The 23,196-nt window shown below is 26.0% G+C and overlaps 2 protein-coding genes across 3 annotated transcripts in view; one reads left to right on the forward strand and one right to left on the reverse strand.

The window, feature by feature from the left end:
- Positions 1–1,089, reverse strand: part of Dbct (Dihydrolipoamide branched chain transacylase E2) — a 15,591-nt gene extending 14,502 nt beyond the window's left edge. Inside the window, exons 1-2 of the mRNA XM_016055424.4 lie at positions 844–1,089; positions 270–366 (exon numbers count right to left, since the gene is read on the reverse strand). Of these exons, the coding sequence (XP_015910910.1) occupies positions 270–366; positions 844–900 (154 nt within the window). The 5' untranslated portion in view covers positions 901–1,089. The remainder of the gene's footprint in view (positions 1–269; positions 367–843) is intronic.
- On the forward strand, positions 1,036–22,101 carry LOC107441994 (histone-lysine N-methyltransferase EHMT2). Of its 2 annotated transcripts, none has more exons than XM_016055423.5 (24): positions 1,036–1,316; positions 3,156–5,151; positions 5,342–5,503; positions 5,586–5,659; positions 6,691–6,810; positions 7,227–7,370; positions 7,449–7,651; positions 8,208–8,323; positions 8,649–8,798; positions 9,678–9,784; positions 10,526–10,648; positions 11,773–11,874; positions 12,456–12,560; positions 14,268–14,383; positions 16,110–16,148; positions 16,243–16,306; positions 16,407–16,513; positions 16,643–16,787; positions 17,972–18,049; positions 18,607–18,725; positions 20,157–20,243; positions 20,557–20,635; positions 20,852–21,027; positions 21,881–22,101. In XM_016055423.5, exons 2-24 carry the CDS (start codon positions 3,186–3,188, stop codon positions 22,065–22,067), a joined length of 4,569 nt encoding a protein of 1,522 aa, XP_015910909.1. In that variant the 5' UTR covers positions 1,036–1,316; positions 3,156–3,185; the 3' UTR covers positions 22,068–22,101. The 2 variants fall into 2 exon arrangements, with proteins under 2 accessions (XP_015910909.1, XP_071036817.1); XM_071180716.2 differs by having other exon boundaries at positions 1,194–1,460.
- The last annotated feature ends 1,095 nt before the right edge of the window (positions 22,102–23,196 follow it).

Consider the following 23,196-nt stretch of genomic DNA (forward strand, 5'->3'; position numbering starts at 1 on the left):
CTATGAAATAATTTGAAATCTAGTTGTAACCAGTTTAACATCTAAAAGACTAAAATCTGAAACCTTGATACTATAAAATAAAATCAATGCAATATAATGCATTCACTATTCGCTATATTCACCTCAAGTTTTATAAATGAGATAAGTGTAATTACCATAATATTTGATATTTTTATAAAATTGAACTCTGTGTAGGCTAATGACTTTTCACTGACAAAAAATGTCTTGCATTTTTGTTATGATTTTTAGCAGTTTACAGTAATACTCACTTTTTGATGTAAAATAGTTGCGGTATTCAATTGCTCTCAAATGCTGACAGGTGCTTTGGCAGACTACTTTTTTTAATCTTCTTGAGTGAGAATAAACCTGTTAGGAAAGGGAAAAAAAAAGAATTACTCAGTCCATTTAGAGAACTTTTAAATAACATCATATTCTCTATTGTTGACCAAATGAAATAAGGCCAAATTATTGCTCTAATAAATTTTTTTCTGTCATCATATCGCAAAGCTAGAGGTTTAGAAATAGTAGAGATCTAATTACAATGTAAAAAATGGCAATAGGTTTTCTTCAATATACTAATTCTGAATCTTCCTTTTCCATCAAGAGATTATTTATAATTTAATTCCATATTTGAATTATAGACTATTAAAGGTGACTTTCATAATACTTTGACAATCAAAAATGTGTTTGAATCAATAAATAATGATTTTAGACATTGATTTCGAAGAAAACCAATTAATTCATGGTGTATTTTGTATAGTATAAAAATGCAAAATTTAAAATAAAATTTTGCATAAATTTGAGGAAAATTAGAATAAAAGTTATAAGAAGCATAAAACTTACTGCGGAATTTCTTACAGCAAGAGGAATAAAATTTGCAAGCCTTCTGTAAGCTATCATGGTTATATGAAAAAAATTGTGATATACTTTCCCTTGTTTAATTATAACTAAATCTAATGAATGATCTTTACTGATTGATTGTTTTGTTTACTTACAAGATTTAACCACAGTCACAGTGAAACTGTTACACCCAGCCTTCAGGTGTTAAAACAATCACCTAAAGCAAGCATAAATTTCATTTTTTTCACCATCATACTTTTTAAAAATACATTACTTCAATCAAAAGTTATTTAAATATTTTAATAATTTTTATTTTACAACATATATTAACGGTAACTGCACATATGTGAATTGTTTTTGTTTAGCTTGGTGAAAACGGTCAGTGGACCGCTAACTCAAATATTTAATTATATTTTTTAAATAATTACTCAAACGTGTGAAATAACAAGATTCGAGTCAAATTTAAACATTTATTGGTAGTTAAATTCAATAACTTTTCAATTACTGTTGTACTGAAGAAAAAAATGCTCAATAGAACATTTTTTTCTTAATGTTGATTTCTAATGTTCAATTGAATATTGTTAGTATGTCAGGATTAAAATATGTATAAATATTTTTCTGTATGTAATAATATTCCTTATCAGTTTACAGTTTTTAAATCACTTTTTTGATAAAAACACAATATAAATAAAAGTTATCATACTGTTCATTATAATTATTTCCTTACCTTTCTCTTTATACTTAATCTTGATTCTCATATCTGAGGTTCAATTAAGTTGAACACTGAGCCTGAATGCAGTCCCGATACTCCATTTGCTTGAAAACCCATTCTGTATTTAGTTATTACTTTATGAATATTAACCCTTTCTGTGTTTTCAAACAAGAAAGTTTTCATCTGCACTATAACTAAGGCCTGTATTTGGTCTCAGTTTCCTTCATACTTTTATAGTCTCAAAACATAGTAAAACCTAAGAATAATTCAAAGCTTTGGGGTTATTTCCTTGTCAATGGCTGTTCTCATCAAATTTTTTGTGCTTACAAAAGTTTTTAAGAGAAAAAGGTGTGATAATTCTTCTAAAACTCCTTCTCCCTTTAATTATTTAATTTAGAAAATGCATTAGAAAGAACACAACTATATCTATCCATTAACCTTGAGTTGAACAAGGTGTACCTAAATATTTATGTTCCTTAAATAAATAATTTTTATGATTAAATATTTATTTTGTAATAGATTTAAGATTTTTTTCCTTTCTAAACACTATAAATTAACTCAGGAATGATTTCAGTTCACTTTATAAGTTATAGTATGCAGAGATTGCTCACATAGAATTCATTAAGCAGAATGTAAAAATGTAATTTGTTTTTTAATTTTTTTTCTTTCTCTTCAAATTACAATTATTTAGAATTTATCTTTTAAACTTTTTATAAAAGTTGATTAAAAGCTAAATAAAATTGTTTTAAGTCTGATCAAAAGCAAACCAAATGTACCTATACACTTTTTAAAAAAAATCAATATACTGCTCTAACTCTCAGGATTGGCAAAATTTGTGATTTTTTTTTAATAAAAAAATTGGATTTATTTGATGTAAGCCTGATATTTTTTATATAAATTAGATTTTAATTTGTTCATATGTCCCAACCAAATCATCTGGTAAAATGTAGGAATACTTAATATTATTAACAAAATTAAACATCTGACTCATTAAATTTTAAAAAAAATTCTTTCTTTCAAAAAATTACAATGTATGGCTAATATCTAGTCTTAAATTTTACTGAAACTGTTTGGTTAAATATGGACAATTCAGTATTTTCAAATAAAGTCATCAACATCACATATTTAAGATAATTCTGTGCTGTAATTATAATGAATTTCAACTCTCTTGCTTTTTCTCACTGAACTGTAATTCATCTTGCATGGTATTTTTTGTCATAAGTTAATAAGATAATTTATTTTTAAATTAGGTGTTTACTGTTTAATTTTCTTTCCTATCATTTTTTTCAATGCGCTTTCTATGTATTCATAATAATTATTCAATGCAAAATTTTTAAAAGAATAAATTCCTTAGATTAAAGTAAAATGTAATGCAATGTTAAGCGTCTAAAACAGTAGCTAAATTAAATATTAACTAACAATAGCTCAGTATGGCTAGATATTTTAGTTTTCCTCTTTTCTGTGAGAATGAATTGTGTTTATTGTATGTTTGCAGCTGAATAAGTATAGTTCAGTTTTTAGCTCAACTCTTTTTTTTTTTAAATTTTCATTTACAATCTTTATTAATTGATTACTTATTGTGCATATATTTTTTCTTATCTAGGAAACAAACATATAGCAACACATTTATGAAATGGCATCCACACCATCTAACAGCCCTGCAATAAAGAATGCCTCTAAAGATGATTCTGGAACTTCCAAAGAAGAACAAAGTGGCTCAGTTTCAAATTCCCATAAAATAACTACATTTTTCCCAGTGCTTAGGGGTGAAGGTCGGGCTAAAATGTGCGCTTCAAAACCTGGAGATGGTAAACAGAAAGAAATTTTGCAAAAACTAAAAAGTAAAGAGGGTGTATCTTTAAGAGGCAAGAGTCAAGAGCTCAAATCAACTGCAGAACAAAGTCAAAAATCGGAACTAATTTCACAAGCCAAGGAAAAGTTGCAGGGAAATATCATGTCAGCTCTTAAAACTCCTCTGGGTCAAGTTTTAAGAAAAAATATTAAATCAAATGAAGCTAAAAAAGATCAAGTTACTGAAGATGGTAAGACTTCAAATAAATCTGAGTCAGAAAAAAATATTACAAAAAAGGATGCTGTGAGTGAAAATCCTGCTGAGAGACTAAGATCAAATCAAAGGGCTAAAAAGAGTTTTGCAGAAAGTGAATCATCAAGGCCATTGAGAAGGTTACAGAAACAACCTACTCACGCAGCCAAGTCTGCTCCATCTAGTCTAAGATCTGGTTTAAGAAAAACTTCTGATAATAATCAAAGTGCTGCTTTGAGTGATAAGCGTAAAGATGTCAGTGAAGCTAATGAAGTTTCTTCCAATAAAAGTCTCCAATCCGTCTCCAGACAACTGACTTTTTCTAATACTACTTCAATAGTTTCTTCATCTCCAGTTGATGATGCAGATAATAGTAATTTAAATCAAAGTAACAATTCTAGTGGCAAATTAAAGAAAAAGAAGAAAAGGTTTTTTCGTGGAGGCACTTATGGTTTATATTTGTCAAAGAAGAAACGAAAAATAATTAAATCTAATGATGAATCCAAAGATGATAACTGCAGTCTTGCTGGCACTGAAAATAGTAGTTATCTTGATTCTGATGAAGGCAATAGCATGATGAGTGAAGATCTGTATAGTGCTTCAGAAAAATCTCTCGCTGATGATGACCATAATGTCGATTCAAGAAATTCACCTGTTCCAGTTTCTGTAGAAACCATAGAATCAAAACAAGATGTTACTAGCACAGATGCTGACAAAAAACTCAATGAGGTAAAAGAGCAAGAAGAGAATACAAGCAGGAGTAAAAATGCTGATGAAAATGTTTCTCAGCCAGCTGAAACTGTTGCAAAACAAGAAGAAAATATTGATCAGCAAGATGAAAACACTATACAGCAACGTGTAGACAATATACAGCAAGATGAAGATAATGTTGAGCAAGATGAAGACAATGTGCAGCAAGATGAAAATACTGAACAAAGCTGCGAACTTGATGAAAATAAGCCTGAATCTGCAATTGTAAGTGAGTGTAGTGAGTCAATCCAAAATGTTGCTGATGTCCTTGAAAGTTTAGATCAAATGCAGTGGGATGATTCAAATAATGCTAACTCTGAAAAACAGTTCTTATCTGAAACTCCTAAAACAATGCAATATGACGATATAAGCAATGAAAGTTTTTCAAATTCTGTTTTTCCTAGTAAAGAATCTCCAGGAGAGAATTCAAGTGAGAAGACCAAAGTGCTATCTCCTGTATCTGTTAAAGAAGAACAAACTACAGATGAATTAAATGATTCTGAAAAAATGGATTCTTCTTCTAGTATGGGTAAAATAAATGATAGTTCCAAAGACATTGCTGAAAATATGGACATAGATCAAGATGATCAATCTGATCAAGATGAAAAAATGACTGATGGTTTCAAAAGTGGTGATGAGCAGGACAGTGCTGTCAAAAGTGGGGATGAACAGGACAGTAATAACAAAAGTGGTGATGAACAAGACAATAACTTCAAAAGTGGTGATGAACAGGACAATGCTTTGAAAAGTGGTGATGAACAAGATAGTGAAGGAGTATTTTCCCCCAGTGAAAGTCCAGAAAAAGGTACAATATTATTTTTATGTATTATTTAAAATTATTCATAGTTTGTTTTATATCTTATTATTAAAAAATTATTTAGCTAAATTAATTTTTTCTAAAATATATTTTAGTTTGGATGTTGCTTCAAGCTAAACTAGCTACTTGTTTTTGATAGTATAGACCTGCTAATGACTTGTATTCTATAAAATTATAGATTCTGATGCTCAATCCACCATTGCAACTTGTGTGAAATCCAGGCAACGTATAAAACGACGTTTCACAGATGATATTGTGGACACAGAAGTTGGCTTACTTTCTTTAAATCCTATGCCTGCTCCTCGTAAGGTTCCTGTTCCAAAGCCAGATCCACCTAAAGGTAAAATACGATACTTTTATAATCTTGCTTTTTTATATTGCTTTTGTCAGAGAAAGAATTCCAAAGAGGATTTTTATTTCAGATGTTATTGAGACATTTCAACCGATTACTCACAGTGAAGCAAAGAAAGGCCCCATTACAAAAATTGATATAATTGTAAGTATTAATTAAATAGTAATAAAAATTGAGAAACTTTTTTTCATACTCAAAAACACAAAAAAGTTTTTAATGCAACTCAACATATTTGAAAAATTAGACCAAAGCTAATTTTATTTTATTTATAAAAAATTTGGGCTTATTATATATAAAGAACAATGATTTATTTTATGTAGGGTCTTATAATATTTCTAGTTTTACTAAATGAAGTATAATTGTAAACAGTTATTGATTAAGCATTAGTTATATTTCAGATAATAAAAATTAACAAACTGGTTATTTAAATCAGGGATTCTAAAATTTTGTATCATTTACTTCATATTGCTATGTGTTTTAGAAACTATAAACCTAACTAATTCCTTGGTTTTATTTTATATACTTGTTTCATTTTATAGAAAGTATTAAATATTCTTACTGTTATGTTTGTGTATATTTTACAATAATTTTATAGTTCATTTGTAATTCAAAATATCTTATTTTTAGTTTAAAAAAAATGAAAGACTAGGATTTATTGAAAAAATATCCTTCCTCCTCCACATTCATATAAAGGCTTTTTTTTCCTTCTACTTTTTCAATATAAAAGTTATTTTAGTTACGAAGACATAAGACTGATTTAATTATTATCTTTCATTTTGCATCAGTAATGATGAAATAATCAACACTAAAAATAACAATATCAAAAATATTTATTCTTTTTGTTATCAAACTCAGGTTCCCCTACGATAACAGAAGTAAATAGTAATGTATAATTTGCGTTAAACGTAATATTTTGACCTAGATTTCACCTTTAAAGATATTTCGCATTACGCATATCCTTGTTATAAGTGCTTAAAAGCAATGTATCTGTATATAATTTGATAAGGAATCAAAAATTAGTTCATATTAATAAGATTTGATTGTATATAATTTTATCTCACAGCATACTCAATGTATCGTAACATATTTCTGCAACAATAATAGAATAATAAACTATGCTTAATTTAGTGAGTGTTTTTGTACTAAATTTTATTGTTTTTTTTTTCCTTGTTTAGTTTAATAGTCGTCAGTCTCCAGTAATGAATTGTACTTGTGAAGGTGATACATATGAGGCAAATTTAGGAAGTGAGGAAGAAGGAGTATTTTGCCAAGCTGTTGATTCTATTGATGATAAGGTAAGTTCTAAACTCTGACTCATAAAATAATAATTTAAAATAATTGTCAAAACCTGCAACTATTTAACAGATAATTTCTTGCTTATGTGTTATTCTTTGTTATGTTTGAGGCAATTTGATTAAAGAAAAGTAATAATGTTAGGTGTAATGTCTAATTTATGTAATATTTCCGATAAATTCCGTGTAGAAAAAGTTTGTGATATGACTCTTAGCATTATTTCAAAAATATTACTCATAAAAATGATATTTAAATAATGTTATTACTCTTAATATTATAGTTTGAAAGTAATCTGATAGCACTATTTTAAAGTTTGGTTATTGTTAGGTTTGCACAAGGGATAGTCTTGTGTAAAATGTGTTTAATTTTTTGTAAAATAATAATAACTTTTTTAAATGTGTAGTTTTTTTTATTTTAGCTGGTTGGATGCTCTAATCCTGTAGTGACTAATAAACTTGTTCGAACTTCAGTGAAAATACCTTTCACTATTATGTGTGAAATGCATTTATGGAGGCTTAAACATCACCATTCTTGTCCTTATTGTGGTCTTTTTTGCTCACAGGTCTGTGTTTCTTATTAATTTGTTTTGTTTCTACCTCAATCGCATGAGTTCATTAATATGTCTTTTATTCCCCAATAGGGCTCTTTTATCCAATGTGTGACTTTTAAAAATAAACGTAGAGTTGTTCACCTGTATCATGAGCAGTGTCAGTCCAAAGAAGAAGGCATTGGGACATTTTGTTTGCATTGTGGTGCAACTTCAGGTTTAAAGCATGTCACTTTAGAAATGCATATGGCTAGTCCACCTTCATTTTTCTTAAGTCAGCTAACTAATCAACCATTGTAAGTATCAATCTGTATAAATAAAAATTAAAAAAAATTAAAAGTACAGATTAATTTGTTGAGAATAATCTTTGCAAATGGCTTCCACAACAATTCCATTTTCTTTAAATTTGTACTTGATCATTTTCAACCTTATTAAAGAAAATTCTTCTACGATATGGGTAAATTGAAATCAATATTAATTACTCAATAGAGGACCTTTTAATGTTAAAATTCATAAATATGAATACTTATAGCTGAATCACACAGCAGCATGTTATGTATAAAATGTATTATTATTATGTGGTTTTATATTATAAGTAATTTAAAAAATATTTTCTCAAAGTTTTCTATGTAAATTATTTGATTTATTTCAATATTTTTGTGCTATTTAATATAAGCATATTTATTAAGCATATAATTATATAAGCATATATTTATGCATTATTATTAAGCATCTATTTATATAAGCATATTTATTAAGTATTTGTATTACAAATGATTTTGATTCTTTGTAATTGCTTATACTTATGCAACCTTTCTTCATTACTTATATACCACATTTTTGCAATTTCAGACCCCATGTTGAGAAAGCAAGAATATCAATTTCTAATGCTGTAGAGCGTATGAAAGATGACGAAGTTGTTGATTTTTCTTACAGAATAGAAGACACAGGAAAAGTATTGTCATCTGGTGAGTTTGGAAATTAATTCTTTTCATTCATATAAACTGCAATAAAACTTCTTAAATTTTTATAATTTTATTTTTTGAGAATTCAATATAATTTCCAATCTCTAACATTTTTTAGTATTTTTTACCTTTTACTTTACTTAAAGTTAAAAGTGGTTATCTTTGCAAACAGTATGTGTGCATTTAGTTTATGATTCAATAGTTTTTCTTCTATCTAAAATTGGGGTTCAAAATTAATCTCTTTTGCTTTTAAAATATGATGAACGTGAGACAGTATTTTTTGTTATTTTGTTTCAATTTGAAAAATAAATTTTTTATTTTATTTTAGTTGGCTTGAAAAATGGACCAGAAAAAGATGAATTGGATAAATTACTTCAAATGATGAATGAAAATCGTGACATTCCAAACTATCATACTCATGAAGAATTTTATACTGCTTCAGCTGAAGGCGACTTATTAAAAGTTTTGAACATATTAGGTATTAAACTTAAAAGATAGCATTCATTATTATGTAAAAACAGTATTATTATATTTTGCTCGAAGAGGGAAAGCAGAAGAACATGATATACCTGAAAGTCAAACATTATGAAAAATAAATGTTTGTAATTTCCAATTGAAGGGCTCACAAAAATTGTAATGTTGAACCACATTTTCATACTGTTTAAAAAAATATTTTTCAAAAATTTTGTTTGTTTGTGGAAAACATGATTTTTATGTTGGTAACACGATGTTTTTGTGTATTATGCTATTAGCAAGTGAATAATTAAGATTTTATTTTTTGTAAAGTATTAATTATATTTACCTTGAAATATTAATAAGGGTACAAAGTACAAATGCACCTATGTTGTTATTCAAAAATAAGTTTTCACTTTGTTGAAAGAGCAATTTTAAAAAGTAATAATACAATGGAAACTTATGTAATACAATGTACAATAATAATGCAATGTTTTGTTTCATAAATTTGCTTTGTGAAAATTAAACAGCATGAGAGAAAAGAAGGGAAATCTTTTTCATTTGCTTAAAAAAATGAGATATAATAATTTTCATTTTATAGTTTTCATTTCAATTTAATGGTAGTATTTTAATCTTAATGTATTTAATTTAGAACTACTTTACATTTTGTTTTAATATCGAATAATTAAAATAATGGCAGAAATTAATCCATTTAATTTATGTTGACCTTTAAAAACAACACTATGTTGGGCAAAATATTTCTGAAATTTATTATGTGTACGTATTTAACAACTGTTTTCTCATGGGAAATTTCATTAGTTGACATATAAAAACAACACTAAAAAAAACTGTAAAATTTTCTAATGTAATACTCTCTCTCTATATATATTTTAATTCCTTACAGCCAGAGGAATTGATCCAAACTTAAAATTTTCTGATCATGAGGATGATACTGCTTTACATGCTGCAGCTGCTAATGGTCAAACTACTGTAGTTCATTTACTTATACAGGTAAAAAACTTATAGATGATTGTGAAAATATATTTGTGATTTTTGCTACAGCTGTTTCATCTTTTTTTCTCTCTCTCTCTCTTTTGCGTGTGTGTGAACACATTTTTTGCTAAAATTAAATTTTGTATAAAATTAATAAAAGGAAATTCGTCTAAAGCTGTACAGTGGGGCCAAGATTTAACTAACCCCTTTATAATGAATTTCTTAATTTAATTTTTTTTTCTATTTTCTCAATTGAAATTGAGACAAAATAACCTAATAAACCCTAATTTATAGCATATTTCAATAGCTGGAAAAAGTTCATTCTTGTAAATTTCTGTTAAAGAAATGTTGCTTTTCTTTTCAAGTGTACTACAGTATCTATTTTGTCTGGAATTGAAAAAGAATTTTCTTTCGTGTAGCAAGGAGATTTTCGAAAGTTACTCAGTACAGTACATACTTAAAATTCCAAATTCACTAGTGTTTCACTAAATTGCTGTGTTTTGAAAAAGTGTACAATTTCTAATTATGTGTATGTTTGGATAGTTATTGATTGTAGCTGTTCCATTAAGTAAGTGCAAAAAGTTTTCAGTTTGAATGTGTAAATTAGGAGTTGTGCCTAAATATAAATGTGTATATGTTTGATAACTGTATATCCCAACAAGTTTTTTTTTAGCTGCAAATGTTAAATTTTATTAATTTTTTTCTAAAATTATAAATTATGGTATTTTAGGTTAAGTACATATTCATTTACTCTTACAGGCTGGAGCAATTAATGATTCATTGAATGAACGAACATACACTCCACTGATGCTAGCTGTTGAAAATAATCATAAAGATGTAGTTTTTTATCTTATTAAAAATGGGGCATTAGCTGATTTTAAAGTAAGTTTGAATATAATCTTTCATATTAATTTACATTTTGTATGGCCCACAAGATAAGTTACACTTTTATTTGTTGGATGTTTTTTCGAAATTTTAGAGAATTTCGTTGCTTAGATTTTTCTATAAATTTATATGCAGAAATAACTTGTTTTTTACTCGTATGTTTCAGTACAGATTTTATAATAGCTGTATTATATTATAAAAAACTAAAAGCTCCATTTTATGTTTGCTGTCAAACTTGCAGTACTACAAGAAAGCTTAATGATAAATATCATTTTAGAAGAAAAAAAAATTATTTAAATATTTTTTATTATGTATAATTTTTGTTGCTATTTTGCAGTTAATCTAACCTATTGCTTACTTATTGCAGGTTTATTTACATTAAATAATCTTTTAATATTTATTTAATTTTTTTCAATTGTGAATTATTTTATTTTTTCAAAAAAAAAAAAGCAATTAAAATTAATAACATAACCATAAGAATTATTTTCAGAATAAAAAAAAAAGCTTAATTATATTTTGCGATAATTGATAGATACCTTACAAAATGTTTTACTGAAATTCAATCCAAATTTTCTGTTGGCAGAAAATTTGTATAGATATTCACAGTGTGACTAAAGAAGAGGTTTAATATATCCATTTTCTTATCTCTTTAATTATTGTATTATATTATTTTTGCACTGTTTCTTGTATTTAAAAACTATGCCTGTGTAATCCAGTTGATTTTTTATTTAATTTCTGTTCCCTTAATGTTAGTTTTATCAGGAAAATATAAATTAAATTTATGATAAAGGTGATTGCAAAAAGCAATATAACTTTACCTGGTACTGGTAATGTTGTTTCTTTTTTTTTTTATCAAAACACTATGTATTTGGGTAATAATTGAGTGATGAACATTTTACCTAGTGCATCAAAAAAAAAAAGTTTAAGAGAATATATTTTAAAATGTACTAAAACATATTATTTATTTTTCACAAGACAAGTTAAATAAATTTTGTCTTATAAACCCATTAATATTTTGCATTTATTCTATGACTTTAATTTCTTAAAATTTGAGCTAGCCTTCTTTGAAATTTTTAAAATTTCAGCATGATTAATTGATTATTATTTTATGAATTTGTTAGGGTGAAAATGGAATGTCAAGTTTTCACATGGCTGCTAAAAATGGAAACCTAGACATATTAAAAATGTTGATGAGCTCTAGGAATGTGGATATAAATGCTCAGGTAACATACTTTTCCTTTATTTTCTTTTGTACATAATATTTTATATTGATATCCATTTAACAAAGATTTTTATAGTTTATTTCAAATAAACTGTTACACATTGCTCATTTAGTAATTTTTATGTGTACAGTGCACTATAAAAAAAAAAGATATCTCCTGCAGTAACTTCTGTTATGCTAATTAATTAGTACAAATAAAGTTTTTTTTTTAAGTTACAAAAATTCTTTTAAGTTATCTGAGTAACCTAGAGGATGGTTTAAAGTTAGAGAATTTTTATTCCTTTATAACACTTGAAATTTTAAATAACTATGAAATTGTTGCAATTTTCAACAACTATTAAATAATAGTGTATAACTGTTCTAATTATTCAAATTCTCCTATTGTTTCAAAGAACACTAATATTTTGTTTCCTCCTTTTATGATCAAGATGTTTAAAAATATTTTTGAAAGCTTTAGTTTTAAAGCTGATTAACATGTATGTAAAGTGACATTGTCTTGTATATTTTAAGTCATCATTTTATTATGACATTTTGATTTGGTAATGCTAAAAATATTTCTTAACTTCTATGTTTTCATTTTAGGATGATGGAGGTTGGACACCTATTGTTTGGGCATCTGAACATGACCACTATGAAGTAGTTAAATATTTGTTAAAGAGAGGGGCTAATCCTAACATTAAAGATAGTGTAAGATATTTTTATTTATTTTTTTATTTTGTTTTTATTTGTTGCAATTTAACTATTTTGTAGAATTTACTATAGTTATAGGCCCACTCACGTAGGATTTACAGGGTCAATATGCAGCTCTATCTTCAAGAAATCAGATTTATCTGCAACTTTGACACTGTCAGGCAGAAATTATTTTACAAATTGAGCCTAATCTAACACAAATTTTGTAAAATTTGCAGATATTAATCATAATACAGTTATGTTCAGAAACTTAGTTGTTTAAGTTTAACATGAATTCCATAAATCATACTTTATTTTTTTGCAAAAGAAGAAAAAACGAATGTTTATACTAAGCCTAATAAAGAAATCAGAACAAAAGGATGAACATGCTAATGTTAATATTAAAATAAAATCTTTTAATTTAAAAAAAAATTACAAATGTAATTCATGATGTTCTGATTTGTGCCTATTTAAAGTTCCTTTAAGATATTTAAAGGAAATTCATTTATCATCACAAGTACTTTGCTGATAATGATTAAGTGTCTTTATTTCAGTATCAAATTTTTTACAAATTTTAAAAAAGAAAAGTGTTCCTAATTTTTCATAAATAAAGATTAAAAAAAAAAAAAAAATCTTTTTTTTTCTTCCATTTTATTCTAAAACTCTTTTAAAATAATTTTCTTTCCAATTTTTACTTTTTTTAAGCAACTTTTTTTCAATTTGTTGTTTATTTTGAAAACAATTTGTGGTGGGAAATAATCTGCAGGTGTTGTGATAATCTGTAGTGCCTGTTTCCATGCTGGAGTATATCATAATTACTAAGAGGATGAGACTGTCATTTTATTTTGATTTTCATAATTAATAGCGCAATGCGTTATCTTCAAATAATGTAATCCAGATTCATAAAAATAAAATTGGCTGTCTATTTTCTGTTTCATAAAGAATATGTAATAAGTAAAGTAAATGAAGAAGCTTTGCAATAAAATTTTAACATTGCTATAAATATAAATTATTTATAATATCAGGAGCACTCTAATGAGGAGAGGTGGGAAAAGATAGTAAAAGCAAAAGAGGAGTGAAAATAAACATCCGTGACTAAATTGAAGCTAATTGATTCAGATTTCTGGTTAAAAAGAATGGGATTTGTGATTTAAATGTGAATTTCTTTTTTTATAAAAATTGTTTCATTCCCTTGCTACCTAAGTGTATTTTCTTTTATTAAGTAGATAAATCAAATTTAAGCTGCAATATGTGCTACATGAGCTTTTGCACTCATGAAATTCTTTAAATATTTAATTGAATATAATTAATTCCGATTATTTTACTGTAAGTTTAATAAACAGATAGGGAAAAACTGGTGCAAAAGAAATATGAAAACTGAGAAATAAAAATTTATTTTTCTTGCCACAAATGTATAGGTGTAAGAATGGATTAATGCAAATTTTCATCACTAAGTTAAAAATTTGTGACATTTTTTACTGTCTTAATGAATCCTTGGGGCTACTTTTAAATTTTGTTCACATTGTCAAAATTAAAGTAGTTTACACATGAAGAAACTTTGAGAATTTTGAAGTTAAATTCTTGAAGAAAAAAATAAAAGATACATTAATTATTAAACTTTTTTATTCTTTAATGGTTTGATAAAGTAAGCTTATTCTATGTCTTATGTATTACAATTACAATTTTGAATGAAATTTGAAATGATTATCTTATTTTAATTTTTAGGAAGGTAATACAGGATTACATTGGTCAGCATTCTCTGGCAGTGTTGATATAAGTTACTTATACTTAGATTATGGCTGTGATATCAATGCTAGAAATGAAAGAGGTGATACCCCACTGTAAGTACATTAGTTCTTCTTTTTTTTAATAAAATAATTTATTGTATGCTGCATTCAGTTGGGGAAAAAAAACTTAAATTCAGTAATACACAGATAATATATTTATATTATCTAAAAGAAATTTCTCTTTTTTTTTATCTTTGTACTATTTGAATATTAATTGATAAATTATAAGACCATTTCTTCAATGTTTCAATTTTGATAAATTATTATCATTTTTTAGCATGAATATAGTTTTTTTTATCAATTTTTTTATTGTTGTAAATGTTTTGTTTGTGTTAGTCAGTTTGTGTTGCTCAGAAATAAAGATTTTACTGATCTATGTAACTTACATTGTTACAAGAAGAAAAAAAAGCTTTCAGAAAACGTAATTTGTTTTGTATTAAAATATATTAGTAAATGTAAGTACCCTATTGTTATTATAAGGTTAAAGGCTATTGCCAGCAATACATTTGACAAGTGTACCCTATACTGGTGTTGTTTAAAAGTTAATTTATCTTTGCCCTTTAAACCCTTCGTACAAATATAATATTTAAACAATGTTTGCTCATAGTGCAGCACTCTTATAAAACGTGGTCAGGGGCTGATCCCAAGTGTGCTTTTTCTTTTTTAATTGGCAACAATAAAGGGCTATTTATAAGAACCAATTAAGTTGGTTAAAGGGAATAATTTTTGTGAATTTATCACATTAACCAGTTATTATAGATAATTACCTAACTTCATATTAATAATGACCTGTCTATGTAATTAACGTTAATTTATTTTTACCAATAACCCAAGTTTATGGTTATTAATGATCTCTGATTACTATTAATAATAAGCAGATTTAAAACTGATTATAGCATAGATTTATGCATTTTCAATAACAATAAAGGAAAATTATAATGAATTATATTGCGTTTGTTGATTTTGTCTATGTTCTCAAAATAAGATTTTTTTTACAGCTATTTTTCTTTCCATTGTAAATATAAAAAAAAGAATTGTTCCTAAATCTTAAGTTTGTGTGCCTTATTTTAGAATTGAAACCAAGAAAAATATTGCCATTTATTTAAAAAATTGAAAAAGAAATTTCTTAACAAAGGTTCTGTAATATCCATAAATTATTTACAATTTGAAATATAAAAAATCAATATAATATTAATCAATCAATGGGTGTGTAAATATTTCCCAGTTTCAGATCAGTGCTATCAGACTACTTTCAGAGTAATAAAATTATTAAAATAACATTTTTATGAGTAATATTTTTGAAATAATTATAAAAAGTCATATCAGAAATTTTTTCTACACAGAATTTAACGGAATATTTCCCAGTTATAAGATATGACAGTTTACAAGATGTTTTTAAATATATGTTAGGGAAATATATCTGGAAAGTTTAAAAGTTGTCTCAAAGACCTTCATTCAAAGTTTGGCAGATATATTAATTAAATGTTTCCTTAAAATAAATATTTTAAGAACACATCATCGTGTCAAAAACTTGAGAGAAAAAGAAATTAATAATATATTAACGCTTTATTTGATTAAAGTTTGTATTTCTTTTTGTAAGTAAAATTTTATAATATATATATATATATAAAGGATAACTATTATTTGATATCTGATACTCTTAATAATATAGTTTATGTTGTTTGAGTTTATTATATTTTTTAGTGTTGATATATTGAATTATTTGAAATAAGTTAAAATAGCTCATTGTGTTAATGATTTTAAAATTTTAATTTTTTAGTCATATTGCAGCCAGACAAGATGCATTAGCTTGTGTCACGTAAGTGTTTGTTTATTTTTTGTCTTGCATAATTTTTTTTTTTTCATTGCTTACTTATGAAATTATTTAATATATATTTCTTTTCTTTATGCAGGTTATTTTTGTCTAGAGGTGCTGATGTCCAAATACGAAATAAAAACAACCAATTACCAGCTGAGGTATTAGGATTGATTCATGAAGGCTATGCTATTTTTATAATCTGTTTTCTTTTTCTTAATTTTTAATTCTCGGTCATGAAAATAAAACTTTATTTTTTAGTGTGTGATAGATAAGACTAGTGATACTCACTTATCACTAAGTCTAAACATGTTGTTGAAAAAAATTGCTGGAAAATATCAACATAGATCCGAAAAAATATTATCTAAGTAAGTTTTATTTTTTGAAAAACTTATAAATATGCACTTTTAGTCTTTCACATTTTTCCTAACTTACTGTTATGATAATTTGTTTTATTTATTAAGAAACTATGTAAATTTATGACTTTTTGATTTCAGGGACATTTCACGAGGCAAAGAGCAAATTGCTATACCTTGTGTTAATGAAGTGGATGATGAAGGTCCACCGCTAGACTTCCTTTATGTCACAGAAAATTGTGAAACAACGCCCCTGAACATTGACAGAACTATAACATCATTGCAGGTACTCAATTTTCATAGTTTTTTTTTTAGAAGGTGCTTACACGTTTAAAAAAATTAGTAATCATTTTTGTCATTACTGTTGTATTGATTACACTTAAGTTAATTCAAAAATACACCAGACATCAATAAAAAATAGATTGTTCTAGTTGTATTGCAATGGAATTAGGTTTCATAAGTTTGTATTTATTATGTTATTTTACTGTTTTGAGTTTGACATGTGAAGTTTTTGAGAAATACTACATTTCACTAGTAGTAGCAAATCTTCTGGAAAGACTGTTTTTTTTTTTATCCCAAGATTTATTTTTAACTCTCGATCAGCATCCACGGCCCAGTTCCACCCTGCCCACATCCCATGACTGGGTACTGTTAATCTAGTAATTTGAATAAGTGATTTCATCATTGTTCACCAAATCTGGCTATTGTGATATTGAACTTATACCAACCTATCTCATAATAATGATCAACATTAGTGTTAATTTTCTATCTTGTCAAAAGTTAAGTTACTCAATTAGCTATTCATTACCAAAATATTCTCAGCCTGTAAAAATTTTGTTAGCTGTGCAAAAAAATATTTGATTTTGGGTTACTTTAATTTGCACTGCATCTACCTTGATTTGTTTTAAATCAATTTATCATAAATGATTAATATTTTTATATGAGTGAAAACTATGATAAAAGTAGCAAAGGAAACATACTAACAATAAATATTTATGTAATTGTGTTGAATATTTGAAGATGAGAGAAAAATTGTATGTACTGTATACTTTCAATATATCGAACTTTGATATCTCAAAAACCTCATTATTTAAAAAAATTAATAAATCTTACATATCCACTTAATATTAATTGCAATTTTTATGTTGAAGAGTTTCTTGTCAAAACTTTGTTATGTTAAATACTTTTCAAGGTAAAAAACGAATTTTTTTGGAAAAATCACCGTGAACCACCACTCAACATTACTGTGTCCCAAGAAAAAATGCTATCCCACACATTTTTTTTTACATTTTAACTTGTTATCTAAATCTTTTTAGAATTCCTTAATCTTTGAGATATCAAGAATATACTGTAGTTAATCCAAGAAGATTTTCACAATAATTCCAAATACTTTTATAACTTAATAAAAAAGAAATATATTATTTTGAATATATATATTTTTTCATATATAATATATCTGTATTTTTTCAGTCTTGCAGTTGTGAAGATGATTGTTCGTCATCCAACTGTGTATGTTCAAGCATTAGTTACCAGTGTTGGTATGATAAGGTAAGTTATGTATATCATATGTTTTTATTGATTTTTAAAAAAAATTATATTTTAATTATTATTTTAATTAACTGAAGCTAAATATTTTATAAAAATGAGAAAAAAGTTAATCAGCAGCACAATAGTTTAATTTATTTCGAGCTTAGGAAAAAACCCAACTTAAATCGACTACAATGAATGGCCTAATTTAATATTCTTTTTCAAAGAATTCAGTGTAACTTTTGAGGTTATTTTTTCCTTATATTGAGATTCATATTTTAGTTTGTTATGATTAATTAAAAATATTCTGTTATGCAATTGAAAAAACAATGTAACTAAATAACAATAGATTTCAGGAAAAGCAACTTGACAACTTTTTATTTTTTGTCCTTTCTAATGCTATGAAGTTTAAAATAAAATGTCAGAAAAACTTATAAAAAAAATATTTTTAGCAATAAGTAGCTTATTCAGAAAAAGTGAATTGCATAAAAATCTCAATACTTAATTTTTTGTTTCTTACAATTGATTTTTCTATTGCATAGCAGTGTTAGATTAATTAAACTTATCTTATTTTATAGGATGGCCTGCTTCTGCCCAATTTTAATTTAGTTGATCCACCTATGTTATTTGAATGTAATCGGGCTTGCTCATGTTGGGCACTTAGTTGTCGAAATAGAGTTGTCCAAAATGGCATAACGTAAGTTTTATTTATTGTTTTATGTTTTATTTTTTAGTAATCATTAAGTTTATGTTTTAAATGTGGAAAATGTTTTAATGTGAAAAAAAGTTAAATGTGTTTTAAATCCAGTGTTTAAATGTGGAAATTTTGTATAAAGAAATGTTCAATTTGTTCATTTACACTTGTTATTTATTTCTTATATTTTGAAAAAAAAAATTTTTTTGTATCCTTTGGAACAAGTTCATTCTTTTTTAGTATTACAATTGTGTTTCTTTTTTTCCTTCTTTTCATCAGTTTAATAGTTTATGTCTTTAAAAGCTTGTCTTTTAGCATTAACAGTAGAAAGGCTCAACATACCTAAAAAGTCCTAAGGGACCAGTCTGGTCCTTCCCAGATTTTTTTTGTGTAAATCAATTAAACATCAAAAATCATGGAATATAATCATAAATAATTTCATATGAAATATATTAGAGAACGGATCATTAAAATTCTTATGGTAATTTAATTGATTTGATAACAATTTGATACAAAAAAATTGGATAATTGGAGGACTGACTTTTTAATTATACCTCAAAATGTTTAGTTTCTGATATAATTAGTTTCAAAATTAGTTTCTGATATAATTGATTGTACTTTTTTCTATAAATAAGAACAAATATTAAGTTAAAATACATATGTGTTTTTAATGAAACTGCGGATACCTCATACCTATTAAAGGTACCCAAACCTACCTGGGGTTATGGAGTACCGACCAAAATACCTTAGGAATCACTGTGGCCCACCTCGTCATTCCGAGTATAAAGTACTCTCTATATATATTCCTTTAAGGTTAACACATGAATGATTAAATAGGCACTTAAATTGAATGAAATTATGAAACGTCAAAAATACTTAATACTTTTATTAACTTATTTTAGAATTACTAAGTTAAAGAGTGGAGCTAAAATGGCTCCAGCCATCTTTATTGTAGTTTTTCTTTGCCTCTGAAGTTTTAAAATATTGAAGTTTTACTAGTGTATTGTAAAAATTTACAACTACAATTAAAAAATTATATAAGGAAGAATATACAAAAATTATATACTTCTTTTTACAATTAAATTTTTATTAATTTCTTTTTGTGTCATAAAAATTATTCAACTATTTGAATCACAAATTATATCCAGTATACAATTATTATTTGAACCAAAGATCATCCCTAGCAAATAATATTTTTGTACTGAAGTATTATTTCAGCCTTAAATCATTTATAAGGAGAATTTTTTTTTTAGATTAAATTATTATTTGAATCAAAAATCATTTGTGACAAGTATTATTTTTACTGTTGTTGTTGCTTATCCCCTTGGTCTAGAGCTCTAGACCAATTTTTATTGTATTTTTACTTCTAACTATTATCACTTTTTATAAACCTTTAAAAGTCAACGATAAATTATATTCTTTTTTTAAATATAGTTGTCGGCTGCAGCTCATACGTACCAGAGGAAAAGGATGGGGTGTTAGAACATTGAAAGATATCCCCAAAGGAACATTTATTTGCGAGTAAGTTCTTTCATAATAAATTAGTTACTTTTTATATGGATGATCTATCATAATAAATCATGATTTTTCAATTTTCTACTTTAACTTTTGAAATTCTAGTATTTTCTTAAAGCATTTATTCTATTCCAGTCTATTGATGACATTCCATTAAAGTGAAACAAGTTTAAAATTGTTTTGAGATTTTTTTTCACTATACACTGTGTATATTAAATAATATTTTAGAATTATTTTTATTTCTTTTTTTACAAATTTGATATAAAATGATTTAAATGTAATTGCATATCTAATAAAAAAAAACTATTATAAAATTTAGGTATGTGGGTGAGATGATATCTGACTCTGCTGCTGATAAAAGAGCTGATGATTCGTATTTATTTGATCTAGACAATCGAGTAAGTGTGAAACAAGAAAAAATATTACTTTTGCATTGTTTGATAAAATTTCATGTCCTTATACTTTTGCTGTATCTCTTTTTATCTTTATTTGAAATCGCAAAAAAATATTTTACTTTCTTTCGTTAAATTTAGTGAAATTTAATTAAATAAAGTCATAATTGTTCTTAATGCAAGTAAAAAATAGAAGCTGTTTTGATTTTTTTTCCTCCATAGGATGGAGAAACCTATTGTTTAGATGCTCGATACTATGGAAATATTAGTAGATTTATAAATCATCTTTGTGAACCTAACTTAGTCCCTGTTAAAATGTATGTTGATCATCAGGATCTAAATTTTCCTCGGATAGCCTTCTTCAGTTCTAGAGACATAAAACAATATGAAGAACTAGGGTAAGTTTGGTTATTATCTAAATTTTTTCTTCTGTTGTAATTTTCCGTATTTTAGTGTGTAAAAGTTAATTGTGTGAGTTTTTTTAAAACATTTTCCAATTTTTCACTGGTGTAAAAATGTAGACTCAAAAATTATTTTGAGTTTCGAGAAATTATAATTTCATTATATAAATTTATTGCAAACTATGTTACACATCCAAGTACTTAGAAAATTAAATTAAATTTTTCTTTTGAATACTTAATTTTTAATTAATAGTTTTTAATAAAGAGTTTTTATCTTTAATAATTAAGAGATTGTTTATAAAATGTATGTAATATTTACTGTAAAGAAAAAACATAAAAAGCTTTCCCTTTTCCAAATTTTATCTACTCAGTGACTAATTACGTAAACTTAGTGATTAAATGGAAGTAAGTCAAGATTAGTATTTCAGATGTTTAAAAAAATGCATGCGTACTGTCCATGAATACTAAAATGCTTAATAATAAATAAATAGCTGTAATGGCTCTTTGCGAAGTAAGTAAAAGGAAAAATTAAACCCCTGAATTTCTGTTTTGTTGACCAACCACATGCCCTATGCCAGTTTAAGGCTAAAAATAGGGTAGCTAGGAATGGAATTCTGAGGAAGACAAAGGCCTACAATGGGCTGTGGCCTCATTGAGGAAAGAAAGCTGTTAGCTTTTTATTTAATTTTTCAGTAATAGTATTTATGTAAAAAATAGGCATCTACGTAATAAAATATTTATTAAAAGCAATTATTATAAAGAATAGTTGTTTTTATAACTATTTTGTTAAAAATGATGTATTTATAACATATTTCACAAATAATGTTTTTTTTTTTTTTTTTTTTTTCAGATTTGATTATTGTGAGAAATTTTGGGTAATCAAGTACAAATACTTTACTTGTGACTGTGGCAGTTCTAAATGTAAATATTCTAAAGACACTATTCATCACACTTTAGCTAATTATTATCGTAGAGTTAAAGAAGAACAGCAATTAGAAGAGGGTACATTGCAACCACCCATCACGGCAGAATCATAGTTTCTGTGTCATTTTAGCTTTTGTATTATGTTTACGTAATTTAACTTACTGTAATATTGGAGACTTGATGAATTTTTTAAAAAGTTGAAATACTTCGAGAAGGAAAAGTTTTCTTCTTTTTTTTTAATTTTTGCCTGGAAAAATTTTTTAATACAGAAAGAATTATAACTGTTTGTTTATAAAACTATTATTACCATTTTGATGCTTTCAGCAGTTATATTTAAAAGAAAAAACAGTCTTGTAAAAAAAAAGTTTGTAATCAACTATTTTCATTTATGACTTTTGATATTTCTTTTGTGAATATTATTCAAACGGTATCTTTAAATTGATAATTTTCCTCAAGTGTATTTAAAAATTTAACCCATTGTTGATTCTGCACGTAAAAAGTCGTATTTTAACCTGCAGTCTTCCCCACATAGCAAAACCGATTTTTCTATGTTATTAGATACCTGGCTTTCTGTGAGAAACACAGAAAATTATTCAATTCTGTGTGTTTTTTTTTTTTTTTTTTTAACTAGACCTGGTATTTTCATATTATCGAATACTGTAATAGCCAATGAAATATATATTTGAAATATATACAATTGGTCCTAAAAACCTATTGACTTACAAGTAATGCAATTGTATACAATATTTTCCGCAAAGTACTATTTTTCATAGAGAGATCCTGGTTTTCATAACAGGATAACAATCAATTTACAAAGCAGTACTAATAAATGCTAATTTGGTTAAAAAAATTTTGCTGTAGAGAACTGAGAAGTAACAACGAGAATCAGAGTTTAACCTTTTTAAAATGAATATAATTATGCGTGCCTTTTGTGAATCTGTTTTCTTAATGCTTTTGAGAGTATTGAATCTTAGTAGAATAAAATGAGGTTTGTCAATTTCAAGAAATGCATTCAATAAAATTGTTGTGTTACTGATTAATTATTTAAAATCTCATATGAAATTTAAATATTGTTTTTTTATGTTTTTCAAATGACCAGTTTGAAAATGTTGGATGTTTCCATTCTAAATTTACTTGCAATATTTATTTCAACATTCTCAATCTATTGAAGTTATTGTGTAATTTATCCTTTCCATTGAATTTATCAGTATGAATTTTTAATTTTCAGTACGACTGCTTTTT

This window comes from Parasteatoda tepidariorum, chromosome 3 (assembly GCF_982258835.1).
Source record: "Parasteatoda tepidariorum strain Cologne lab strain chromosome 3, Ptep-v5.0, whole genome shotgun sequence".
Taxonomy (NCBI): domain Eukaryota; kingdom Metazoa; phylum Arthropoda; class Arachnida; order Araneae; family Theridiidae; genus Parasteatoda; species Parasteatoda tepidariorum.